Raw genomic sequence first — 26,881 nt, forward strand, 5'->3', positions numbered from 1 at the left:
AAATAATTGTACCAAACTGAAAGGGAACTTCCTAAAAAATTGAAAATCTGCATTTGATCAAAACTACGTAGTGGATTTCACAAACTGAATTAATAATTGAAATTTTGAAATGGAAACCTCCTCATTCCCTCAAATATTTTCTGGTATGGTAATGAAATCTACCATTAGAAACTCACTGATATTAACCTGACTTAATAAATTTGTATAACTGACTACCATTTTCCAATAATGGTTTATTTGGCAACAAATTTTTGCTAAATTTAATTAAAATTAACAAATATTGATTACTCTTCCAAAGATGGATACAGTCAAATTGTTTTTATTCTTCTTAGAAATTTGTCTAATCTGAATAAATAAATAAAAATTACACACACACACATGCGCACGCACTCATGAACATACACATATTCATTACTTAGATGACATTTGTTATCACTAAAAGATGAGATGGTACCTGCCAACTTCCACCAGTACCTTTGCAAAGTTTGCGATTAAAGAATTACAGATAGAGTAGAAAAACATAAAAAACTGAATACACTTCAAATGTGACCTGTTATTTTTATTATTTTGAAAGAAAAAATTAACAACAAAATGTTCTTGATATTTTAATTTTACAATATGATTGAAGTTTGAATGTTTAAACAAACAACCTTCACACTATAAAAATTGTGGGTGAAAATTTGAACATATATTTTTCTTCATTTTTATTTCTTATTATTTTAATAATATTTATTTGATTTTTATTTTGATTACTTCAAATAATTATTGTGAGAAAGATTCACTCCATACCTGAACACAAACTTTAAAAAATAATTTATAAAAAAATATATATTAAAGATATAAACATATTTTTTAATAATAAAATTTGTTTTGACATATTGGTTAAACTCTCTTTTGGTAAAAAAAGAGTCAACCAAACTCAATAAATTTTAAATATATTATTTAACCTTTGTAAATATACTTATAAAACCTTTTCTCTGAAAATTTTGACACATGGAATGAATCGGGAAAAACAAATTTAATATCCTTATCATTTTTATAAAATAAAAAACCATTAAAGTAAATTTACAGTCAACTTAAATAATTCAAAGACCAAAAGATTGATGAAAAATGGTTTGATTTTAGTTCTGATTGCTGATACAGTTCAATTGAAGACATACAATGACTTTAAAATGAGACTACACATTACTATTATTATCATAAATTATTTAACTAGTTACACTTTAAATACATTTTTTACATACTCATTCACACATATAAAGACTTATGAATATACACATTCGAGTCATTTCAAATACAAAAGACACTTTACATGTACATTAAAAAAATTAAACATTTAATATTTTCATTAATGTTTATACAATATTTAATAATGACATTACAGTAAGAATAATCTGTGTTTAACACAAAAAATTATCATTATTATTTTTATTATTTAATATATTAACATCTAAAAATGTTTATGCATTTCGCAAAGCATTTTTTTTTATTTTTTATTTTGAGCACTTACATCTTGAGCTGGCACGAGCAAGCAAGTCATTTTTAAAATAATCAACACATTATCATTACCATTATATCTCACATTTTATTATTATCAATCCAGTAACAAAAACAAATCACTTTTCTAATTTCCTTACAACAAACTTTATATAATAATAATATTTTAATTTTAAAAAAATGGTTATTTATAATAATTATTACTAACATGTTGAAGTTTTTAAAATATTACTTTATTAGTTCTTAACAATATTAATAATTACTGATCATAAGTAATAATTAAAAATTTTAATACCTAAAATTTATGAGATTTACAATATTGATGTGATTGTTCAAAATGATTATTTTACATAATATTTTTATCCTAGCTTAGATAAATATGTCTCAAATACTTGGGAGAAAATAAAATCAACAAAATTATACATTTATCACAAAAATGATAATAAACAATAATAAAAAAAATAAAGATGACAAAATTTATATATCAGGATTAAATTATAACATTATTTCATGACTAATATTAATGATATAATAAATATTAAATTAGTATAATTGTGTTAGATCAGGATTGATATGGTCCTGGAATTAATCTTAGTGAGGCCTGGATGATGAAGTTGCATTGACAATATTGACTGGGTGTTTTATTTTACATTATGGTATACAGAGTCTAGCTAATAAAAAAATAGCTGTAATGTAAGTGTTGCCCAATTATTAGAAAATAATATCAGTTATTTATTAAACACATAATTTAAATAAAGGTACAGAATAAATAAAGTCTTGTTATTAAATGTTAAAGATAACTAATAGATTTTTGTTGTTAACATTGTTGCTTGTTTACAATTAAAAAGAATTGAGTTTCTAGTTTTAGGGATTTATTTTCTATTATTTATAGAAAGTGTCAGAAGCAGATCGAATGGATTTTATTTTAGCACTACAACTTCAGACATGCTGCACACATATTTATTAAAAATAAGATGGATGCAATGGTAGTTGATAAAATAGACCTTTCTCAGGAATGTAACCCAAGACCATCTGACCTTCAAGCTAGAGTGCTTTTGGATTATATTGTAATTAAAATCGTTTACAATGGTGTAAAAAGCAATAATTGTATACCAATATTTGTCAGCATCTGCAATCAGTTACATTTTATTTTAGTTTGCAAAATTACCATGTCATGTGGTTGTGTTGGCTGAAATTCTTGGGATTTATGTTTGTTTTTTATGGGGAGTCCTTTACACTCTCTCAATGGTAATTCATACATGTAATTTACTCATTTATGATTATAACCTAATTTATTACCCAAGAAATAGCTTTTTATGCCCACTTATGTTCCTAAATTTCTTATTTAGTAGGAAGGGAGATTCCTTTACAATTCCTAAATCAAATTATCTGAATTACTCTGTATTCAAGTACTTGAATATATCTGGTTCACTGCTGTTCATGTATTTAAAAGTTATGTTATTGTGTGCTGTATTTTGAAAGTTTAATTTTTTATTTATGTTCTTTTTTGTCTTTTCTCAAAAGTCTATAAAAGTTTTTCAGAATTTAAGGGTGCAACATTTTATTATCAGTATTTCTTGAGCAATGGTAACCTGTTTGGTTATTCGGCTTTAAAACTGATAGACTACTTGTGCAGTAAACACACCCATCACTCTAAATGAAAGTAACACCACTATTCTAAATGAAAGCAACCCTATTCAGTGCTGCTTGTACCTCATATATTTTACAAGAACTACAACCATAAGAAAGACTGACAAATAAGCAATAAGTGTACCTCTCTCTCTCTCTCTCTCTGTGTGTGTGTGTGTGTGTGTATGTGTAATTAAATCATATTTAAAATTGATCTGCTTTTGAAATATATAGAAATATCTTCCAGAAGATCTTTTCATAACTACAGTTCGTTCACAAGGTCTTATGAAAATACTGGATAGTAGTTCTTAAAAGAAAATATTTTCCAGAAAAATATATTTATTTTGGCAATATTTTATTTCTTTGACAAATCTTCGCAAACGTTTTTATTACAATAACAAATACAGTTAGTATAATTTGTAAAAACAGTATAAGTACGACACTTCTTACATGGGAACTAATATCAAATAGTAACAAAATTATTTTCCTATTTCATTTTTATTCTATTTCCTTGACTGTAATATTACATTTGGAGTTTAATACTCCAATACCATTCAGTCATAGTAGAAGAAAAAAATTGCTGACGTACTTGGTAACGCACATCAGCAACTTTAATTACTGATATCAGGAGTCAAAATCGCTTGATATCTGGAATCAAATAAGTACAAGGTTTGATTCCAAATATAGAACAGAAATATTCCATATATTGAGTATTTATTATGTTATTTAATAAATACACAAGCAAAAATAGATAAAGTTTATCATGCAAAGATGAATTTTTTTTTTAATTAATACAGTTTATGAACATCACATATTTTCTAATTAAAACAATTTTTTTTTTTTAATCTGAATAAAAAGTTAAAATTTCAGTAACATTTTATTATGTTAGATTGAAAAACATAAATTTTACACTAGAGTATATAATAATACTGTAAGTTGGTTTAATTTCTTGTATTCAATGAAGAAAATTACAATCAAAGAATTTTCAGAAATTTTCTCCACTGAAGAAGGTGCTTCGCTGTAAAAATCCTCTTGGATAGATAATTCCATAATTTTGAAAGTATTTTTTTCTTTTAAATTCTTTAATAATTCTAAATTTTTATATTTATAAATTATATCTTACTTAATTTTTTTACTACCTGATCCAATTTATACACTTATATTTGTTTTATAGCCTAAAAAAAAATAATTTTTCAGACAAAAAATAATAAATACCACTTTGTGGTCATTAAGAATACTTATTGAGTTGTACTTTGGTGTACTATTTTTCATAACTCATATCTATATTAATACACAATTGAAAAATGTGTAGAAATACACAATGTAATAAAATTATTTTTATTTAGAAATTGAGAAACAAGTTGTAATTATCTAACTACAATAAGTAACAGAGTTTTTTAATCCACTGGTAATGTATATATCCCATGAGAGTAGATAATACAGTAGAGTGCATTCAAAAAAGAAGCAACAAAAAATATTAAAAAAATTGCTCCACAGAAAACATAGAATTATTCTGGAATGAAAAATTACAGAATAATTTTTAAACCAAGAGAAGATATTAGTTGCAAAGAATTTTATAAAGGTAAAAATGTTTTCCAAAAAAAAGAAAATATTTAAGTGGTGTTTTTTAATCATGCCTTACCACTTTTCATAAAATTTTATAACTTTTTGCTGAAAAATTCCAGTTGTGCTACTGAAAAAAGTATTTCTTAATTTAAAAAAAAAGTTGTATCATTTTCTTTTTGAACATCACATCACATTACTTTTGAATATAAACAATTTTCATTAAGCTTGTAATATACTAAATTGCAAAGTCTTTTTTGTTTTGTTTTTCAAACATAATTATGTCAATTTCTGCTACTCAGATACATTACTCTAAAATAATATCTATAAGTGAAGTAAAATGAAAATTGAAAATAAATCAAAAATTTTTCAATAGTATATATCGTAAATATATATATGTATACATAAATCTATTTTGACTTAGCAAATATGTTGAAAATATAATTTAGAATGAACCCCCCTACTGTATTCTGCACTTACGAAAGTCAATTTTTGTTTATTTTGCCTTTTGTTTTTAAACCAGATACAATCTTTTCAACGTTTCAACAAATTTTCTTATTATATCATAACGAAAACAGATGATGCTTACTACATTGCAATCAACATATACCGCTGACAACTTGTAGTATTGATAGTGAACGAAAATCGATATGACTAAATAGACATTTATTAAAAATACACAATTTCAAACTATAAATGAATCATTTGTTATAAAATTATAAGCGATATGTTTTATAATTATATTTCTTGAAAGCTGGTTTTATAGACTTTAGAACTTAACCAACACAGTACCAGAACAGGTATAAGAAAGAAGTCATGGGCACTTTGAACAAAATTTTGTCATTTATACTTTAAGGAATAAAATTCTGTTTTAAGATTATACACGTTATATACGTTTTTAAAATAAAATTAACACAAAAATTGAAAAAAATAAGTAAACATTAAATAATTCTATAAATAAACAAATTAACCATCAAAAATTTAAACAATAATACTAGAATACACCCCTGAGTTTTTATGTAAACTAAACAAGCATGAGAAAAAGTTATTGTAAATAAATAAAAAGTAAAGACTGAAAAAAAATATCTTTTCATGTAGTATGATAAAGCTTGAATTGAAAAAAATTACTTAATATGAAAATAAGCAAAATTTATAATCAAGTATTTTATATTTAAATTGTACATAACACAGTGCTGTTGAATATTTTTTATTAATAATTATAAGTATCATATATCTTATTGAAATTTCAGTTATACAACAGTTTTTTTTTTCAAACTTCCTATTTATTTTTATTTAACCTTAGGTAGTTTACAGCAAAATGTTTCAAAATCCCAAATCCATTCATGAATCATTTTTATAACTTAATTCACACGTAAAGTAAAACTCATCACTTTAAAAAAATAGTACTATATTATTTATATAACTTTTTTTTATTTAAAAAATATTAGTCGTTCAATCAGTTGTACTGGAACTACTTTGTTTTTTGTTATCATCAGATCTAAGAATACCAAGTAATGCTTGTCGATCTAACACAAGAAATCTTTCAGTAGTTTTAACTGAAGTATCAGATTCTGGAAATTTTTCAATTTGATGTTCTGTAGGTGTTATTGAAGTTTCTATAAAATCTTTTTTTGATTGTCTATCTTGATTTAAACTTTTTGTTGGTAAAGTCGTAAGTTTTATATGTTTATCTGACTCTGTCGATGATGACAGCAATAATTCAGATGATTTTGAAGAATTTTTATCGAATTCTTTTATATTATTTATGTTCAAAGAAATATGTTTTTTCTGATAAATTAATCGCTTGACAGTAGTACTCAAAGGTGTAGTAAATGAGTAATCTTTATTTACATTAATTTCTGAATTATCTGTTGTAAGACTCTTCTGATTATTTGTAATTATAATTTGAGCGATTTGTTTTGTTTTTGATGTTGGTACAGTAAATGGCAGCTCAGTTGTTTCTATTAATGATGTTTCTGAAATAACTGATGAAATATCTGCACTAAAATCTTTATTTATGCTTTCATTGCCATGATTAAATTCAGAATTATTTTTTAAACGTGTAACATTAATATTGTTATTATTATCATCAACATTTAAAGAAAATTTTACACCATGAATTTTAGTAGTTGTACTAACAATATTATCATCACTTCTTAAAGAAATAATGTCAGTTGAATTATTTTTAGATATTATACTTTGATCGCTATTATTATTATTATTAAAATTCTTATCTACATTAATATTTTCATTGTTTTTATCATTATCAATATTCAGTATATCAGAATCAATCTCATTAAGATGACTGAGATCAACTGATAATGTCGATTCTGTAGTGTCATTAATATTCTCTGTAATTGAATTAAACAATAATGTATCGGGTGAAGTTTCTTCACCGACAAAAGAGGGATCTTCATTTAAATCACTAAGAACAATCATATCAGGTATCATTTCTTCATCTTTTTTTTGAGGTTTTTGTGATGTCATGTCTTTCCATGAAAAATTATCATTATTATAATCTGCAAAAAAAAAAAATTAAAAAGATATAACAGAGATTATTTTTTTGCAATTATCTCTTTTATGATCAAACACACAAACACAATCTCTTAGGATTCAGCCCTCAAGAGTTTGCATATGAACAAATAAAAAATTTACATGAAAGTGTACATGTTTTTAACAGTAATTTTAATAAAAAAATTTAATGAAAAATTTTACTTAAAAGTAAAACAAAAGAAGGAAGGATCATGACTAAAATTTGTATGGGGAGTATAGATAACATAAAATTTTTTATCTGATTTCATTTTCATTGGATCCAATAATGAATATAAATGAGAGCAGCCAAATACAAATCAAGATTGGCTATTGAGTTATGTTTTAATCACTTACTTAAAAAATAGTAGTAATTAGTGTAATAAACATTACATGAAATTTTACTTAAAAATTGACATTTAATGAAACGTGTAAAAAAATAAACCAAGCCAAATTTTCCTAATTTTTTTAACTCATTTTATTTTACTTTTGGGATTAAAATTTTGGGCTTTATTAAGTAAAACAATTAAACATTTTTTAAAAACCTACACACATTTCTGATTTTTATGTAATTAATGTTATAAAGAAACAATAATAATTAAGTAATAAGTTTTTCTAAATAATATTGTTTCCTGAAAATAAGTCACTTTTATAAGGTTGAACACATTAATTTAAAACTGTTGATAGTAACAAATTTGATGTCATATACATTCTTTTTTAATATCTAGGAGTATATATTGTTATATTATTATTATAAAAAATACATTTAATCTGTACATGTTTGTTCACTCACACAAGCAAGTACACTACACCATAATACATTATTATTTATAAAACAGAATACAAGAAACTATATTACTAGGTAACAAAAACTTGCAATTGTACAATGTACAAAATTTATTATGGAAATAATAAAATTATAACAATCCTAAGCCAACCACAAGATTGTTACAAGGAATTTATAATAACTATATATATCACAGCAGACAATGCTGTGTCATGCTACTCATATTCATCAGCTACTAGTATAACATGAAAACCATGCAGTAAAGTTTTCTCAACATTGTTTAAATTCACAATAATTTTATTATATATAACAAATAATTATAACAAAAAATATAATTATAACAAATAATTATATATAACAATAATATTTTATTCTTATTTTCCACATTCAAATACATAAGATGCATTTAAAGGTGCATCTTATGCACCCTTTAAATGGGACTGATGATACAGTGGTCCACGCCTCTACGTTTGTCCCTGATATGAGGTCAAATGTTCATGAGCTGTTAGGGAACTTGAGAGACTACATTCCTTTCTGAATCTCTGTATTAACTGGATAATCCGCGAGGAGTGGTCTATAGTGGCTGGTTTTCTTCACGCCCTTGTGGTGTGTAGGTCTGCAGAGGGAGTTTAATCGAGGTACTCGATCATGGTAGAATGCCGGGTGGCTAGGATTCCAGCATAGGCATTGGCTTGGTTGGCGGTAGGTGCATTGGCATCGTGCCACGGTTATATTGGTGTTGTTTTTGATTTGGGGCTTCCACTGGTGGGGGTTGCCGAGCTGCTGGGGTACTGTCGCCCATGCAACCAGGGGCGTGGCTTCATTCTGCTGGTGGCGGTCCTGATCGTGACTTGGTAATGCCACGTGAGACTCCATGATGGGACCATGTGTGAGTGAGGGGTTTATCTCCGGCTCCTGCGTGGACTGGAATGAGGTTACACTACCCTAAAATTGGTTGGCTTATTTGGGTGTAGGTCTGAAATTTCTATGCTGCGTAAGTCATAATTTTGATTGGTATGAGAGCAGCACTGATTTACCTTTCAACTCGTTAGTTTTCTAAGGCATTCACAGTCACGGATGGTGCTATCAAATCTGGACTAGGCACGGGGTTCACACTTCTGCGATTTCAGTCAGTTAGTTTGAGGGAATCATGTTACATTGGATGTGAAGATGTCTGTTTGAGGCCTATGTGAAGGTAAAATTTGATTTGTATTTTACTGATCAAATGTCTGCCAAGGTATTTACATCGGTGGCATCCCAACCGAGGCCTGGCTGATGACTGTGAGATGTAATCAGTTAGAGGGTCCCACCTCCGGTAAAGCCCACGGCTTGGAATGGAGGGGGTGGTATGGCGAATGGTAATGTCACAAGGTGGGTGTCTTCCCCTTACGGGGATGGGATGCACCCTTAAATATTGGAATAGTTAGGAGTATCTAAATAAAAACTTTATACAAATTCTAAAAAAATATTACCTGAACCAAACCATGTAATAAAATCATCATCTGTAGTATCAGCAAGCAGAGGACTAGCACGACGTGTATGGAAAAATGTTTGGACAGCTAAATTTGGAGAAGACGTAGGGTAAACAGTAGCAAGTGCTGGTCTCAAACCGCTTACAGTGAACACACTGCATGCAGTTAATCTTAAACACTTAGTTCTGACCTGATTTAAAAATAAAAAAAATGTTATTTGAATATATTTAATACTTGTTATAAATAATACCTATTAATATTTACAATTACATTTTAGGTAATCCTTTACATAAAAGTAGATTATTTTGTTTTCTAACTTATAATTTATTTCTGAAACAAAATGAAGATTCAGAGAAAAAATTGTTTTGAATATTATTGTGTTACGATATCAAAACTGAAGTGAAAATTTATACAAAAATAAAGTATCCACTTACACACAATTGTTGGTAAGTGGATACTTTGTTTTTATATAAATTGTATAATACCAACAGTGCCAGATGTTAAGAAAATTGAAGTGAAAATACATATTGTGGTAGTTAAATAAAAAAGTCCAAAGAAAAAAGAACACTTTTTAATTTTTAAGTTATAAGAAAAAGATTTTTAACTGTTTTGCAGTAATGGTAATACAAGATATGTGAATTAATACAAAATATTATTTGCAATGAAATATGATGTGGAGATGATAGGTGATCCAATAAGAAAAGAAGAGTGAATACATATCAGTGAGTGATGAACGTAACTAGTCAGCTATTGTTGCAGATATTTTATAATGATATAACTACATTTAAATTCAGTTAAACAGTTTTACTGTTTTTTTAATGCCAATTTACTTTTACCAAATTGGTTATTGTTACCAGGGTTATGTTGGAGATTAAATTAACTTCACTTTCTCAAGACTGGTTGGTTGGCATAAGAGTTATCTTAGATCAATCTTAAATCACAAAGATGGTTTTTTCAAAATAAAGACCCAAACTAATTTTTAGTCAGTCGTTTTGTAGTTACTGAAAAGTAGTAACCTCTGAAATGATTACTGTAGTAATTGAATTTACATCCAGTTGTGAGGCAGAATATTTCTGAAAAGCTATTTTAAATATAGTCAGAATGATAAAATTATAAAAGTGTGATATTTAAAGAGGAGTTTTAATTTAATTAAAGACATTATAAATTGAAGTAATGAAGAGATTTAAAACTCAATCTATTAAATAGTACTGACATTAAAAGGGAGATTTCTTAAAATATTTGTTACTAAACGTACAGTTGTAGGAACTGTTTTATCTGTTGTTTACTTCATTGATTATGACTGGGAATGTGTAATCCCACTCAAGACCAAACTTAAACATAATATTTGTTATCTAGCCCAAAATAATGATGTATCTTTGAAAGGATGTAGGTTTTTTTGTAATATGTTCTAATTTGAAACAAATAGTATTATTTACTAAACAGTACATCTTATTGATGAAATTATTAGGTGGAAACTGGATGACGTACATTTATTAAATACTTAATTTCAATTACTTGTAATTTTTTTTAAATATATTTCATTTAATATACAGTATATCACAAGTAATTAGCTAATCTAATTAGTTGGAACAGGGTAAAACCAAATTCCCACAAATAAAAAAAACATGCACAGAAGAAGTACTGGCTAGAAATTTCACCACAACACTTCATGTTACAGTATTAAAAAATTGTTTTCTTTTATTAATGGCAGTTTAAATTTACAGAAAAAGTAAACAAAAAATAATGATGCTCACACAAAGACATTATGAACACTAAAAACGATTGTTATAACCATATCACAATTATCATATTACAAAACGTTATTTAAAAAAGTTACCATTTAAATGTCTTCTACAATCAATATCTTTTCACAATTTCAAAACATTTCTCAGTATGATGATAAAATAAATAATTCAAGGGAAATAAATATTATAAAAATGCCATGAATATATTGGGCAAGATGAAATATTAGATAAAAGAATGTCTGAACCTAGTTATGAAATGAACAAAGGATCTTCAGAATAAATTTTAATATATCATATTATTAGAAATATAAAATATTACAAAACAGGTTGAAAAAATTAACATAAGATACAGAACTTACTTTTGTCAATATAAACCAAACTTTATTATCATGATTTCCGTACTGAACCATTTCATCTAGATCATCAGGATTCACAGAACATAGCTGAAATCCTGAAAACAGATTTACTTCAGTTCTTAGAACAGTAGATTCATTGGCACCTTTCCACCTAGAACAATAAAAATTACGAATCACAGTAACCTAAAACTTTAAATGTAATCTGTAAGATTAATTTCTACATAAGAAGAGAGATGCAAGGAAGTGGCTGTTTGTCATGAATAAATTGCACTAACCCATGTAAACTAATGCTATCAAATTTCTGTTATTTTAAAATTTTTGTGATCTTGTACATAGGTAAAACATGACATTATTTCCATTCTGCATTGTTATGGTAAGTGACAAATATTCATAAAAGTAATTCTAACTTTCTAAATTACAGGTTTAAAGATATTTATTTTTAGTTATTAAAAGTTACAAATAACTCTCACACTTAAATCAAATGGAAATTATTCTTCCAAAGAACTTTTCAGAGCTCAATAGCACCATATCTCAATGGAATTACTGGGACCTCTCCAGTGAAGAATGTAATCTAATTATTTAATTCAAAAAAGTTTCTTTGGAAGAACAATTTCGATATAATTTAAAAGTGATATTTTTTAATAATTTTAAATGGTTATTACATTTCATTAAGGTGTTAAACAAATTAATGTATAATTATTTATCAGCTAGCTTACCATTCATTCTCAAGTTTGGTTAATTGTATGATACACAACACTGTCCTTCCCTCTCATTTTTCAACTGTTTGTTACTGGTATCTCAATCATGTTCTCTTAAAAATTAGCATGTAGGTTTTGGGCATGAAGTAGGATATCTGATGGATAAATTTCTCTTTCCCAACACCCACTCCTTTTCCTTACCCTTGATCCTTCTTCCCCATTTTTGGTTGGAGAGAAGTAGGATGACTTTGCTAAATCCTCCATGATGAGGATTTTGGGACTTTAATGATTAGAAACAGTGCATTGTTGGTGTTATCTGGTAGTAGGATTACCTGAAGACCAACTTGGGGACTGCTGCTTCTTATTTGGTAGTGTACAAATGTATATATCGGATAAAGTTGTGCTTCTAACACCTTTTGTCCAAAAAAAGGAAAGAATGTGGCAACCATCTATAATTAATCTAATCTAATATAATTAAGTAAAACTTTTGTGAATTGTAACAATGTACAGTATGGAAACATTTAAAATTAAAAAAAATTAGACAAACAAATTTAAAAAAAATCCTCGAGAAGAATCCTAAAATGAATTATCATAGTAGATTCTTATTACTATTCAGAATGAATAAATTAATGTCAATTTTATCTAAGTGGATTGTTGGCAGACTATAAACGTGAGTTCTGTGCATGCACACTCCCTGATAAATGAAACCATGCCTCATTGGTATAGAAAATATAATCTAAAATATTGTCAGAATTATCTGCCAAAAACTCTTGAAACCATTCACAATATTGAATTTTCTTTCCACAGTCTGTGACCAATAACGTTTTAACTACTTTTACTTTTACTGCCTTGTGTACACTTTCAACACCAGTGTCTTTCTATCTGACTAACTTTCGCAAAGACCTGTTGGAACTAGATTGGATAGCAACAAATACGTCTTGCAGTTTTTCTATATAAAGTACTGATGATTTACGATTTTGCTCTTAGTACTTTACCGATCCTGTCTCTCTAAATTTCTTGATTAGTGTTCTAACATTAAATAGATTAAGAACTGGTGTACCTAGAAATCTAATGGAAGACTTGTTTTTCATTGTCTATGTGTACTCACTGTACTCACAGAAGATTTATCCAAGGAGACATATTTGCTGATCTAAAGTTAAACCATTTGAACGCACACAGAAATACATAATCTAAATCATTCAAAGGCGATGAACACAAATGAACAACAAAGAATCAGACACACCTTCTTGTCTCAAGGTCACCAGCCTGACGGACTTGCAAAAGCAGATTGAACGAGTAAAGAAAGGGATTACCAACTTTTGCAGAAAAAATATTACTTGCATTGTACAGAATAAAATTTCTCAAAATATAATCTTGTTTATATAGATGAATTTAATTCCCCAATGATTAGAAGATATAATGTCTAATATCAAAGACACATCTATATCAAGAATGTTAAATTGAAAACTAAATGTATAATTCTTCTTAAAAGCATGATACTGAACCTTGCATTGAAATTTACTTCCTATTAAGAGAAAGGAGAAAGGATATTAAGGAGAGGAAAGAAAATAATGTGTTTCTAGTTTAAGTAATTATTACTTCAATTTTAACTTGATTTCAATTTTTTTATTATCTCAATTATTTTTGCATTTGAAGATAGTGTGTTGGTTCGTTTTAATTTTTTTTAAATTTTTATTATGTCTGATAATTTTATGTTATCTTCATTAAAAGTTAAATAGATTCTTAATGTTTTTGACAAATAAGATCTGTTGAAAAATCTACAAAAGTAGTAAAAATACACACACATGCACATGTGCGCATATAAACATACACACACACACGGTGTGTTCAAAAATAACCAAACTTTATTATTTTAATCTTTACTATAATTTTACAGATTACAGGTCAACAAAAAATTTTGAACTGACAAAATAGTAGGTGAATTAGAATGTATTTTTTATGCTTAATCTTAAAATGAAATCAGTTACTCTTCATCACCCTCAGATTTTTAGTTATGACCCTTTAAAATATTTACATTTATCTTAATTTTTTTCTTATTTTCCTTTTGTGTTCAGTGAAATCTTCTTTTTTTATTATCCAGTCACTCATCATAGATTCATCCCATCTTGATCTGCAATATATCTTGGTAGAACCTTTCTCCTTGTTCATCGCTGATGTCACCCAAGTTTATAGAGAAAAAGTCTAAATGAGAATGTAAAGATGAAATGAAGAGTGGCTAAATGAATCACATACTATCACAGAACATCAGCAAATGGAAATATTTTTTAAAGCAGTCTCCATCTTTATCTAATGCTTTTACAAAATTCTTCATCAGGCCTAGTTGTATGTGTAGAGGTGGTAAAATAACAGGATCTGCTTTGACAAGGGTAGTATTGGCAACATTTTCATTTCCTGAGGTAAACTGATTTTTTTTGGCGTCTTTAACTGCATAGTGTTTATCTGTAATCTGGCTTTACCACAAACACAAGAAACACATATATTTTGTAAAGCCACTCTGGAGACTAAGAAGGAGCCCTATTCACTTTCAGGTCAGCAATGATTCGCCATGAGTATTCATCATACTTAAGAGCTTTTAAAATTTTTGACGTTCTTTCATATGTTTTTTTCATTCCTACAGCATGTGCTATCAGTATAAAAGAAAATCTATTCAAGTTACACAACTACACTGCCTTTAAGCTTCTTTTTGATAAGTTTATAAATTAACGCCAATCATGATGACATATTCAATGTCCATGTCAGATATTAACCCCTTATCATCATGGCAGGAACAAATTAAACCATCTCCTCTACAGTATTTCAGTAAATTTTTGTTTCAAAATCTATATGCTGAAATTTTAGTATCCTTTTTAAATAAATTCCATTCCTTAAGACGTAAACCTAGAAGTTGCATGTTGTTTCAACAAGTCTTGAATTAGGTTGCTCAGTTCTGCTTGTGTGATGAGGTGAGGTTCAGCATTTGATTCTTCTGGATTGTAATTAATATCTATTGAAGTTGAGGATTCATCAGTTGAGCCTTCTGGAGAGGGAATCAGAAATCTCTTTTCAAGAAGTTGGAGCAGTTGGAATCAATAAGTAAATCAACACCATGAAGTAATGGTCTTGTAGCTGAACGAACATTTGGGTATGCAATATTGCTTTTATTGTTTGAATTGAAACCAGATATATTTGTTAAGCAAAACTAACACTTCATAATGGTTAGTAGGCTCTTGCCAAATCATAGGTACATCAAAAGGAAAATGCTCTTTTTCCTTTTAACTACTGGGTTAGTTTAATGTAGCACTTAATACATGTTAATGTGGAATTTATCTTGGTCTTTCAAGTGACAGTCAAAATAATGTCTGTAAGCAGTTTTCAGCAGATTTGATACTTCGTAGACTTTCTGTGGTGAATACTCCGCAAATATAATAAAAAATACTTGGAGAATTTTACAAGCCTGATTTTTATTCATTATAAAATTCAAAATGTTTTAATGAATGAAAGTAAACTGAAATATTACAGAAATACTTACTTAATTATAAAAATAATTAATTTTTAATTTATAAATACTTAATTACTTTAAATACTTCATGAAACTGTTCCACCACGGAGTGCAATAAAACACAGCACAAAACATACATGCGCATGCACGTGCACACACAAACTAAACAAATCTTGATGTTAAAAAAAATAATAGCAAAAGCTATCATAAAAATCTTTAACTAAATTTATGACATCACTTTTGGAACGATCTTTATAAAATGTGTATGATGATAAAACTATAACCACACTAGAGAACACAGCAAGTCATACCAAGAGCTGAACCCACACTGAAGAAAATTTCATCACATTGAATTAGTCATTACTTGACTAACCGACATGATGTCTATACATCACTCATACACTGGTTTGACATGAAATGACATCATTTGACTGCTATGAATTAAATATAGGTCTACAGCATGTGTCACAACATAAATCAGATGTAAATAAGCAAACATACAGACATACTAACTTATTTGTGTTGTTTGTTCCACGAATGATGAAACAAATAAATTTAAGGGGTTGTAACTTACGAACTTTATGTGGTGGGTTGTTTCAGAATACATATTTAGATTCAGCAGATAAAATATTATAGAGAACACTTACTCCCTTTTCAGTTCCAAATTTTATGTTGACCACTGTTATTGGTCCTTGTCCCTTTCAAAGTACTACCCTCACCTATTCACACACTTTTCCCAGCGGTGTTTCCACTTCGTGAAGCAGTCCTGGATAGCTTCATTTGAAATAAACTAAGGTCCGTGACAAATTTGTTTAATGTCATCAGTAATCTCAAAAGGGCATTCTTTCATCACTGATTTTAATTTTTGAAATAAGAAAAAATTGTAAGGAGCCAGGTCAAGCAAGTAGGGAAGCTGAGGCGGACAGTCATCTGATTTTTGGCACAAAATTGATGAATTGACAAATCTGAGTGTGTGGGTGCATTGTCATAGTGAAGGAACCATGAGCTGTCTTGTCACAACTCCAGTTTCTTTTTGTAACAATTATAAAATTGTTACAAAAAGATTTTATAATTCTTTCACTTAACGATTATAAAATGCCTTGATAGTACGCACGGTTCACTATTTCACCTCGAGGTAAAAATTTAAAATGGACAATTCCATTAAAATTGAAAAAACAGAACATTACTTTGACAATGGATCTAGACTGATGTGCTTTCTTGGGCGTGGAGATCTTTTGCCAATTCATTGTGATGACTGAACTTTTGTCTCAAGTGTTATAGCCATAAACCCAACTTTCATGTGCTGTTATGATACTTTGCATGAATGTTTCATCATCATTAGCTCATTCAAGAAGTTACCGACAAACATGCATTCGATGTTCTTTCTGCTGTTCAGTCTTCAAACAAGAAAGAAACTTTGTTGCAACTCGATACATGTTTAATTTTTTAAGTCAAAATGTCATGGCATAATCCAGTCAAGGTGCTAACCTCTACTGCAAGTTTGCTGACAGTCAAACGGTGACTTGCATGCACCAGATCATTGATTTTCTGATCGTGAGTGTCATCAGTTGAAGTCGAAGGCATTCCTGGTCGAGGGTCATCTTCAATTGACTGATGACCACTTTTAAATCGCAAAAACCATTCATAACACTGCATACGACCCAGAGCATCATCTTTGTAAGCTTGTTTCAAAAGTGAAAATGTTTCTGTGAACGTTTTCCCCAGTTTCATGTAATATTTTATGTTGTATTGTTGCTACCGAAAACTGCACATTAAAAAATCACTACTAACACTTAAACATGTTTCACTCAAATAACTATAACACAAAAATTAAATGAGATATCAACAAACCAAGAAAATGTGGTTATAGAGGAGGTTATGATGAGCATAATACTGCCAACCACATTTCAGTAAATATCTCCACTGGCGCATAATTAAAAATATTAAGTAATTTTACAAACAGACCTCATAATTTTACATACATAATGTTTAATATAAAACCCTAAAGTATAAACAATGTTAAAATATTTAAGTAGTATGGCAAATAATAAGAATTATCTCTAATCCATATAAAATACATGCTAAAAACTTAAGCGATTCAATATGAAAAATGCAGAATATTTATCTCATGTTCCAGAATGTTATAAATCATTTAAAAAAAAATAAATTTCACTAGAAGACATTAAAATAATACAATAAAACATATTTTCAAACCTGATGCATGCTTTGATGTCCAAATATATTGATTCCTGGGCAGAATTTCTTGGTGGTAATGTCTCTTGTTCAACTCCAGCCCAGATATCCAATAGATTATTAGATTTAGTTGGTGAATATGTTGCATAACTAACGTGACCCTAAACACAGAATATATTTTTCACGTTTTTATTGCAATAAAATTTAATAAACTATTCTTAAAAATGTTACACAATTTTTTATTTTAGGTTATGTTATATGATTTGTCAGGCTAACAATTAAAATAATTAAACAAAGATTATTGTGTAACTAAAAATAAACGAGTTATAAAATAAATATAATTAACTAATAATTACAATAAAGCTTCAACATTAATTAGTCAACATTTCTTTTTGACAAGACATGTAATTGTTACATGATAGCTTAACTAGTAATTTCCTATGATCATGATAGATATCATTGGGGAAGGTTAGATCTTGTTTAGTTTAATGGTTAACAATTCTGTTGAATAACAAATAAAATTAATTTATATAAGAAAATTAATGTGAATGTAGACTACATAATACCTTTAATTAATTTTATCATAAAATAAAGAAAATATTTTTTTACATTACTTTCTGTTTATGTATAATACTTATCTCTACTATTTTTTATGCGGTAGAATACTAAACAAATTTTAATGCCTAAGGCTAGAGGAAATTAGTACTAGATGAAATTAGTACACTGCACTTTCTACATCTAAAGTCTGTGATGAACAGTTCTGCTACTTTATTATGTTTGATTTGATGATAAATTGTTAGGAAGTTGCAGGAATTATTAGGTTTTTCATATTTGCTTGTTTCTAATTTTTATATCATAGAATTAAGAACAATTCAGATAAGATAAATAATAATATTGTAGAAACAGTAGAAAAGCCATTAATTGTAATGTATACTTTAATAGTGCAAGGTATGTAAGTACACATGCACTTTCATCCATATACTGAAGTATGATTATAAGCAATATCTACTGAAATATGAATAAGTTATCAAGCAAACTCTATTGTCCAGGATGAGCATTTATTATTGTGGAGATTATATAGGGTAGTTTATATAAAAATGCTGAGCAAAGGAGCAGTTTGTCAAGAGCTTAACTTTATGAGATAAAAAAAAGTCATTGAAAAAACAAGGTTCAGTATTACTTAAAATTTCATCAAACCACATAAGCCTACAATGTTTTATTGTAAATAAAAAAACTATCAAATTAAAAAAAAAGAAGAAATTCATATAAAACATTTCATAACTTGGGGACATTTAACATAATTTAGGGATAAAGAAATAGAAAAATAAATTAAATTTTAATAAATATAATTTACTGAATTTACCTGAACAGTAGCACAACCAGCACCAGTTGCATAAACAAATACTTTAGTTGGAAGAGATGGTAAGTGTAATATTTGTGACACAGTTGAATTTCTTAGTTCTAATGTGTCAGTTAATTCCATACCAGATGTTGCTAGAGATAATGTTAACTGTCTGTGTTTATCTTTACCCCATGAAGAATACATCGAGAATGCTTTCATAGCAATATATACAAGCTAAATAAAATAAAGGAATTAGTAAATAAACAATTACATAAAGTATAAATTAAATTTTTATATTATAATTTTATAGTAGTTAAAAAAAAAAAATTCTTCTAAAAAACAACTCATTAATAAATTACTACCAAAATTAAAAAATTGTGAAAATTTATGATATATCACAATTTTTAATTAAATTTAACAAGAATAATAACTGCTTTTTTATTTACGATACAGAAGTTAAAAAAAATTATCATTAAAATGTATTTAATCATTTTGTAGTAAAATAAACCTTCCTCTATGAATCATGGACCTAGCTGATGCTGAGAGGGCTTGAGTGCTTAGTGAAACACAGAGTAGCTGGACCAAAGGCGCAACCACATCAGAGAGGTATCTGTTGAGAGTCAGACTAAGGAATGATTCCTGAAAGAGGGCAGCAGTTCTTTCAGCAGTTGTTAAGGGCGTAGGTCAGAAGGACTTAAACAGCCATATCAACATCACTCATTCTTCTGAGTACTGTGCAGCTGAAAGCAATGGAGAACTACAGCTGCTTTTTTTTTCAAGAAAATGTAATCTTGGCATTTTCATGTAACAAAGATGGAGGTGCCATCCTTGGTAAAATATTTAGGAGGTAAAATAGTCTCCAGTTCAGATCTCTGGGTGGGACTACTAATGAAGGAATCATCAGAAAATTAAAAAATAACATTCTACGAATCGAAGCGTGGAATGTTAAAAGTCTAAAAATGGTTGGTAGATTAGAAAATTTAAAGAGGGAAATGGATAGGTTGAATGTGGCTGTAGTAGGAATTAGCAAGGTTTGGTGGAAAGAGGAAAACGACTTTTGATCACGTGATTTTAGAATAATTAACTCAGCTTCAAACAGAGGGCAGGCAGGTGTAGGTTTCATAATGAACAAGAAGATAGAAACAAGAATAGAGTATTTCAAAATGCATAGCAATAAAATCATTATAATAAGGATAAAATCAAAACCTAAGATGACAATGATTGTTAACGTTTATATACCTACAAGTGTCCATGATGATGAAGATGATGAGGTAGTATGTATACAAAGAAATTGATGTTGCAATTAAACACATAAAAGGGGATGAAAATTTAATAATACATGGAGATTGGAATGCAAGATTGGAAAAGATGAGGAAGGAAATATTCTTCCTTCAATTCTTTTATCAATAGGCATGAATTACAGTTGTTTTTTGAAAGTTATGATTTCATTTATTTATACTGTCACGTACACATTTGATTAAAAGAAAAAGATTTTCATTAAAACTTATAAAATAAATCTAATATATTAAATACAGAATAAACTTAATAAAATTAACTCATTCATTTCATTACACAAGCCAATGTAGTAAACTTTCTTAATCGTGAAAATTTACGAGAAACTGGATAGTAGTGTAAGTCACCAATTTTATATTAGCAGTTTTATTTCTATCAGTTTTTCAGTTTCTTAATCGCGGTTTTGCGTGTAATATTATTTACTTTTATACAGTAAGCTTATTTCTTCAATTTTTTAAAAACATTTCTGAATTATTGAAGGACAGTACTTTTTTTATTTTATTTACAATTAACTGAATATTTTGTATTTTGATTGTGTTTTCATTTTTTGAGTATAATTGGAAAATTAATTAAATCACAATATACAAAGAGTCAATCAAAAGTTAACGTAAGCAGATAATTTATTGTACCTCAGTACTGTTACAAAAATAAGAATAAATATAATAAAATGCTTAAGAAAGATATATGTTGAAATAAGCAACTGTTACTATTACAAGGGAATATCATGTTTGCATTATACATAAAAGCAAATTGGCAAACTAGGTTAGAATTCTTTGATTGTACTTTTTTTCAGAGATAATATAAATAATATTAGAACATTATTTTTGTAAATAAATAATTAAATTCATTAAAATTGCAGAATTTTGTATAAAATTTTCTGTGCGAAGACACAATTAAGCGTTTTATCTCTGTAACCATCTGAATCATGTTTAAAAAATATATGTGCACATCTGTAAAATATCCGTAGAAAACTACCACACAGCAGTAAAATACTGGTAAAGAAAGAGATTTATAGTCAAAAAGTGTTATAGTCATGATACCAAAGAAAGCAGGAGCAGGTAATGTGAAGAATGCAAAACAATTAGCTTAACTAGCCATGCATCAAAAATCTTAACTAGAATTCTGTAGAGAAGAATTGAGAGGAGAGTGGAAGAAGTGTTACAAGACCAATTTGGTTTCAGAAAAAGTATACAAATATACAAAGTATACAAATATTTATGCCCTATCTTCCAATTTTTCTTTAATTTTTTAACAACAAAATATATGCATATACTTTAAATATCAGAATTATATCAGTATATTTAAAGTTATCAGTGAATTTCTGCCATAGTTAGAACCACAATAAAAATCTTTATAAATGAGGAAAACTTCATTATTTTTCCCTAAGCAATAAAAGTACGATATTGGCAATTTTAAATTCATCTCAATTTTTCCAATGTAGTGGCCAATTTATCGTTTTAAATAACCGATAATATTTTACCATTAAACGATAAAAAACATAATTTTAATAATCTTTTTAATTATTGGGTAACTTCTCTAAATGGAATCACTGAAGACCTCCAGTTGCACTTATATACATACACATATACTTTAAATCTAAGTCTACAGCTTTGCAAATTTATTCTTTTGTCACTGTATTTTACTAGAATTTTTTATTTGTAATATTTTATTATTTTAGATAAACTTTTTTTTCCAATTCAACAAGTACGTATATTAGTCCAACTCGTGATTGGATGTGGATTATGGATCATGAACGGTTACGTTTAAATAAAAATACCCTAGAATAAAAAACAAAAACTAGAATAAAAAAGTTTTTGTTTTTAATCATATTTTTCATCAAAAAATTTGATTAAAAATATGCAGTACAGTGGAAAAATTAATGTTGAATACAATACTGGTTTTTATGAAAGGCTGCACCTCCTACATGGTTGGATTCATTGAAAAATATCATAATATAAAAATGTCATAAATTGATGTTTTTGTGTATGTCGAAAATTTGCAAACAATAGGGGTTGCTATTCTAAAAATAAAAAATATCAAACAATAGCGGCCATTTTACAAAAACGGAAATCAATTTTAAAATGGCAATGCCTTAGTTTTAATACTTGGAGATAAAATAAATTAATTTACCCATTTAAAGTTATGTAGTAGTTTAAGAAATAATAATAAAGGGCAACAGTTAAAATGAACATCTCCGTGCAATTAACCTCTAATAATAAAATACTTAGTAATAATGATGGCTAAATGAAAAATATTTTCAACTTGTCTAAGTAGAAAGAGTATTAATTGGTTGTAAAAACTCACAAAAAAATAGTGGCAGCTCGTAGCTAAAATTAGTGGTGGTGCTGCTCCAGAAACTTTTTTCTGGGCCTTTTCAAGGCCATGATCTGGAAAAAGGTTCCTGAGGTGGATCTGGGAACAGCATAACCAGACTTGATATCCCTCCCTGGTGGCTTGAGGCAGGCAAGAAGCAAGACCGAGTTCCAGTTGCTGTGTTGGGGTCCAGGAACGGTATAGCTGGGCCCGGTATGGCCGGGTTATCCCACCTCAGTGATTTGAGCAGGCGAATGACGTGAATAAAAGATCCGTCCCCCTGAGTTGAGTTTGCTTAGAAACTTCTTTCGCAAAATAATTTTAAAATAATTGAAATCAGCTCATTTATATATGTTGGAAATATAAAAGATGTATACACTAATCAAATTATAAATGTTCTGCTTTTACTGAAATTGTTATAAAGAGAATAAAATTTATTTATTTATTTATTTATTACTGCTGGTTATTTAATTTTTTACATTTAGTCAATACATCATTTAATTGTAATGTTTAGATAATTTAAGTTAGATAAATCACAAAATATAATAAAAATATCACAAATCCTGACCAATTTTGTTTCAAAATAAGTATAAGAATTTTTGCCTTTTTTTTAAAATAAAAATTTAATTGTATTCAAAGACAAATAAAGTTACAGAAGCGATCTAACCTTATATTAATGCTGACATTTGCTTTTACTCAAAATATAGACTTCAATATGAGGTTTACTGCTTTCAATTTAAGTCCAGTTTAATGGAATAATAATAGTTCTACAATAGTTCTATAATAGTTCTGATTACTTTACGACAACAGGATAGCAGACAATGAAAAAGAAGTGAGTAAATTTCATTCTTGTGGTGTATTGAAACTGCTGCGGTCCAATATAGAACATCATTTCAAAGGTAGTTAGGGCGTGTGCTAAGAGTTCATTGAAAAGCAGGAGCTGAGCCACTTGAAACATAATGTTGCTTCATTATCAAACTCTAAAAAAAAAGTGAACACCCTGATCGTAAGTGTATGGAAAAAAGTTGAACAATGCAGAAGACTTAAAATGAGGAATAATATTTGTATGAAAAAAATCCTGTTTCGCTAAATATCGGTAATTTAATAATTTCAGCTACAACGATAAAACAAAATATAAATTTTAATACAACGAAAGAAAAACGTTTAATTTATTTGTTATTAGGTTCACCGATTATATAATAACAAAATAAAAGTTCTTGAAAGGATTATGATTCATTATTTTATCAGTTTAATTGGGTTCGATTGTTATAAAGTAATCGATAATTCAAAAGAATACTATTTCATTATCAGCAGAATTAATTAGTGGGAGCTGCAGAAAATGAAACAATATTAAGTAGCAAAGTAGGTTCAAGAATAAATTCGTACCATAAAAAAAATCTTATTCCAGATAGTAACAAATAAAAAAAATCTTATTCCGAATAGTAAATGTTTAACCATAATTTTATACTAAAAATTTCCTACTCGTAAATAGAAAACTAAACTAAGCTTGTTGTCTCATTATTAAATATTTATTATACCCACACTACAAGTGTTTTTTCTTGTCGTTTCTTTTTATACCACACATTACAACCATAAATCCATTTTTTCTCATTTACATTTTATTAACTTTGGCACTATACCTTAAACTTCATTCTTAACCTTACCACAGCATAGTGATATAAAAATTAAAATAATGATTATTTATTTTATTAAATTTTAAGAATAGTAAATAGAATATCCACTGAAAAATTAGAATGTACTTAGTCAATTTCTTTTATTAATTTATTTAATTTTTTCAAATAAACATTGTGATCCTTCAATTCTAACTTACCTTTCCTTTTCCAATTCTTTCCTTTTCTCTGAGCTGTATTCCACTCAAATACCTTTTCCGTACTATAAAAAAGATCTTCATGCGTTCCTTTCCTCTATTCTTGCCTCCATTATTACCTTTGTTAACTTCCCTTACCGGTTTATTTTTTTTATAGAAATGAGTGTTATCTTGTTCTACTTTTTTTTTTGTTTAATGTATGTATTTTGACTTATAATGATCTAATATGTATTTACAAACAATTTTTTTGCATAAAAAATGTATTTTATTACACATACAAACATATGCAATATTCACAAAATTGCTGTCACATGTAGATACAAAACATTTATGTAATTAGTTTTATAATTTAATTTACACACAAAATATTTATATTATTAAACACTTATATACTGATATATTTATAGAATTTGGGATTTGATAAGAAATATAGTGCTCACTGTCCAATTACAAAGAACAACACCATAAATAAACAATTTGTCATTACAGCTGGGTCAGCTGATTATGATCAAATACACATGAAAATCCCTCACTTTATACTGTATTAAAAATAACAACTAACATAACCTAACATTGTATCATTGTAGAATACCACTAAAAAAAAACTATATAAATGATGGAATATTAAGACAGAGAACAAATTAAATCCAGACAAAAGTTGACGTTGGAATATTCCGACAAAAGTCCTAAAAATGCAGATCAGCTATGTCGGAATATTCCGTCAGAGAGTGGTAAGGGATTTAAGCTCTTTATAAATTTATGAAAAAATACTTCTGAAACTTATACCCAAACTTCTTCGGTCATGTTAGAAAAAATCTATTTATTCATAAGTTTAGGATGACATCAACAGCTGTGATCATAAGTAGTCACTTATAAATGCCAATCATGCACAGTGATACTGCATACAGTATTCTTAACTTCAAGGTTCTATGGGAATTTGTTAATTAAACATGGCTTCAAATTTTGGTATTAATTCTTACTTTATGTATTTTAATTTTCAGAAGTATCAAGTTTTCAGGCTGAAGTTTAAACTATCTTACTAAGGAACTTAACTTGCTATTAGTTCTAAATTGGAAAACATATTTCTAAAAAGGCCTTGCTCAGTAAATAATAAAGATGATAATACAATAACTTACTTAAAAAATAATTTATTTATATAAACAACTAAAACTACCATAAAAAAATAAAAGGTAATTTAGCACTTTAACAATAGCTAAGACTATAATTGGTATTGGTTGTGTATAGTGAATTAAAATGTTTTGGAATTCTTTTAAAAAAACATTAAGATCATAATATAAAGAAGTAAATATTAAAAATTAATCACTTATTAACTATTTTATTACCTCTGTATGTTTGTCCAAAACATGTGATCTGTAGAAAAGATACCTTACAACAGGTTCGGCAGATTTTAAATCTGGTAATAATGAATAGGTCATCAAAACATATAATGATGCTTTATAATCATTTACATTTGCTAGAAAAATAAAAATAACTAATTAAGTTAGTTAACCTAAACAGATAAAATTAAAAAAATAATAGTTTTAATTTACTAAGTCAAACTTAAAAAATGAATACGAATATATTCTCACAGAATGTATATATTATAATATTTATGACATAGTATTTTTATGAGTGTGCTACTGCTGTCACAGAACTTTCTGAAGATTTTTCATGCAAAATATTGTATTATTCCTGCAAATGTAATATTATTTCCTGTAAAAATAATTTACCATCTTCAAGATTTTGATTATGAGGTAATATCAGACTTTTTAATGATGGGTTGAAGCCATTTTATAACACAAAAAGGTCAAATAAAATACAAGGTTTGATAAAAAAATACATGGAGTTTTAGTTTTTCTCAAAAAAACTTTATTCATTCATTAATGTTAATTTTGTTACCTTCAAATTACACCTTTTAAGATACAATACATTTGTGCCAGTGCTTATTCTAATCTTCAAAGCACCTATGCAATTTCCAGTATGGCATTTAGTGCTTTCAGTGATTCTGTCTTTATCTCTTCAATGCTAGCAGTCAACTTTCACGGTTCTTTTCAGCTTGAGGAAGTCACAGGGGACCATGTCTGGCAAATATGGAGGTGAGAACATCATAATGGTATTGTTTTTGGCTAAAAATTCA

General features: G+C 27.8%; 1 protein-coding gene across 1 annotated transcript in view; it reads right to left on the reverse strand.

Annotated features, from left to right (window-relative positions):
• Positions 1-6,141: 6,141 nt before the first annotated feature.
• LOC142330653 (C3 and PZP-like alpha-2-macroglobulin domain-containing protein 8) overlaps positions 6,142-26,881 on the reverse strand; it is a 145,292-nt gene continuing 124,552 nt past the window's right edge. The window contains exons 20-26 of the mRNA XM_075376098.1: positions 26,088-26,218; positions 19,332-19,544; positions 17,990-18,129; positions 11,582-11,729; positions 9,478-9,667; positions 6,996-7,208; positions 6,142-6,386 (exon numbers count right to left, since the gene is read on the reverse strand). Coding sequence (XP_075232213.1) covers positions 6,142-6,386; positions 6,996-7,208; positions 9,478-9,667; positions 11,582-11,729; positions 17,990-18,129; positions 19,332-19,544; positions 26,088-26,218 — 1,280 coding nt within the window. The remainder of the gene's footprint in view (positions 6,387-6,995; positions 7,209-9,477; positions 9,668-11,581; positions 11,730-17,989; positions 18,130-19,331; positions 19,545-26,087; positions 26,219-26,881) is intronic.

Source organism: Lycorma delicatula, chromosome 9 (genome assembly GCF_047948215.1).
Source record: "Lycorma delicatula isolate Av1 chromosome 9, ASM4794821v1, whole genome shotgun sequence".
In the NCBI taxonomy this organism is placed as follows: domain Eukaryota; kingdom Metazoa; phylum Arthropoda; class Insecta; order Hemiptera; family Fulgoridae; genus Lycorma; species Lycorma delicatula.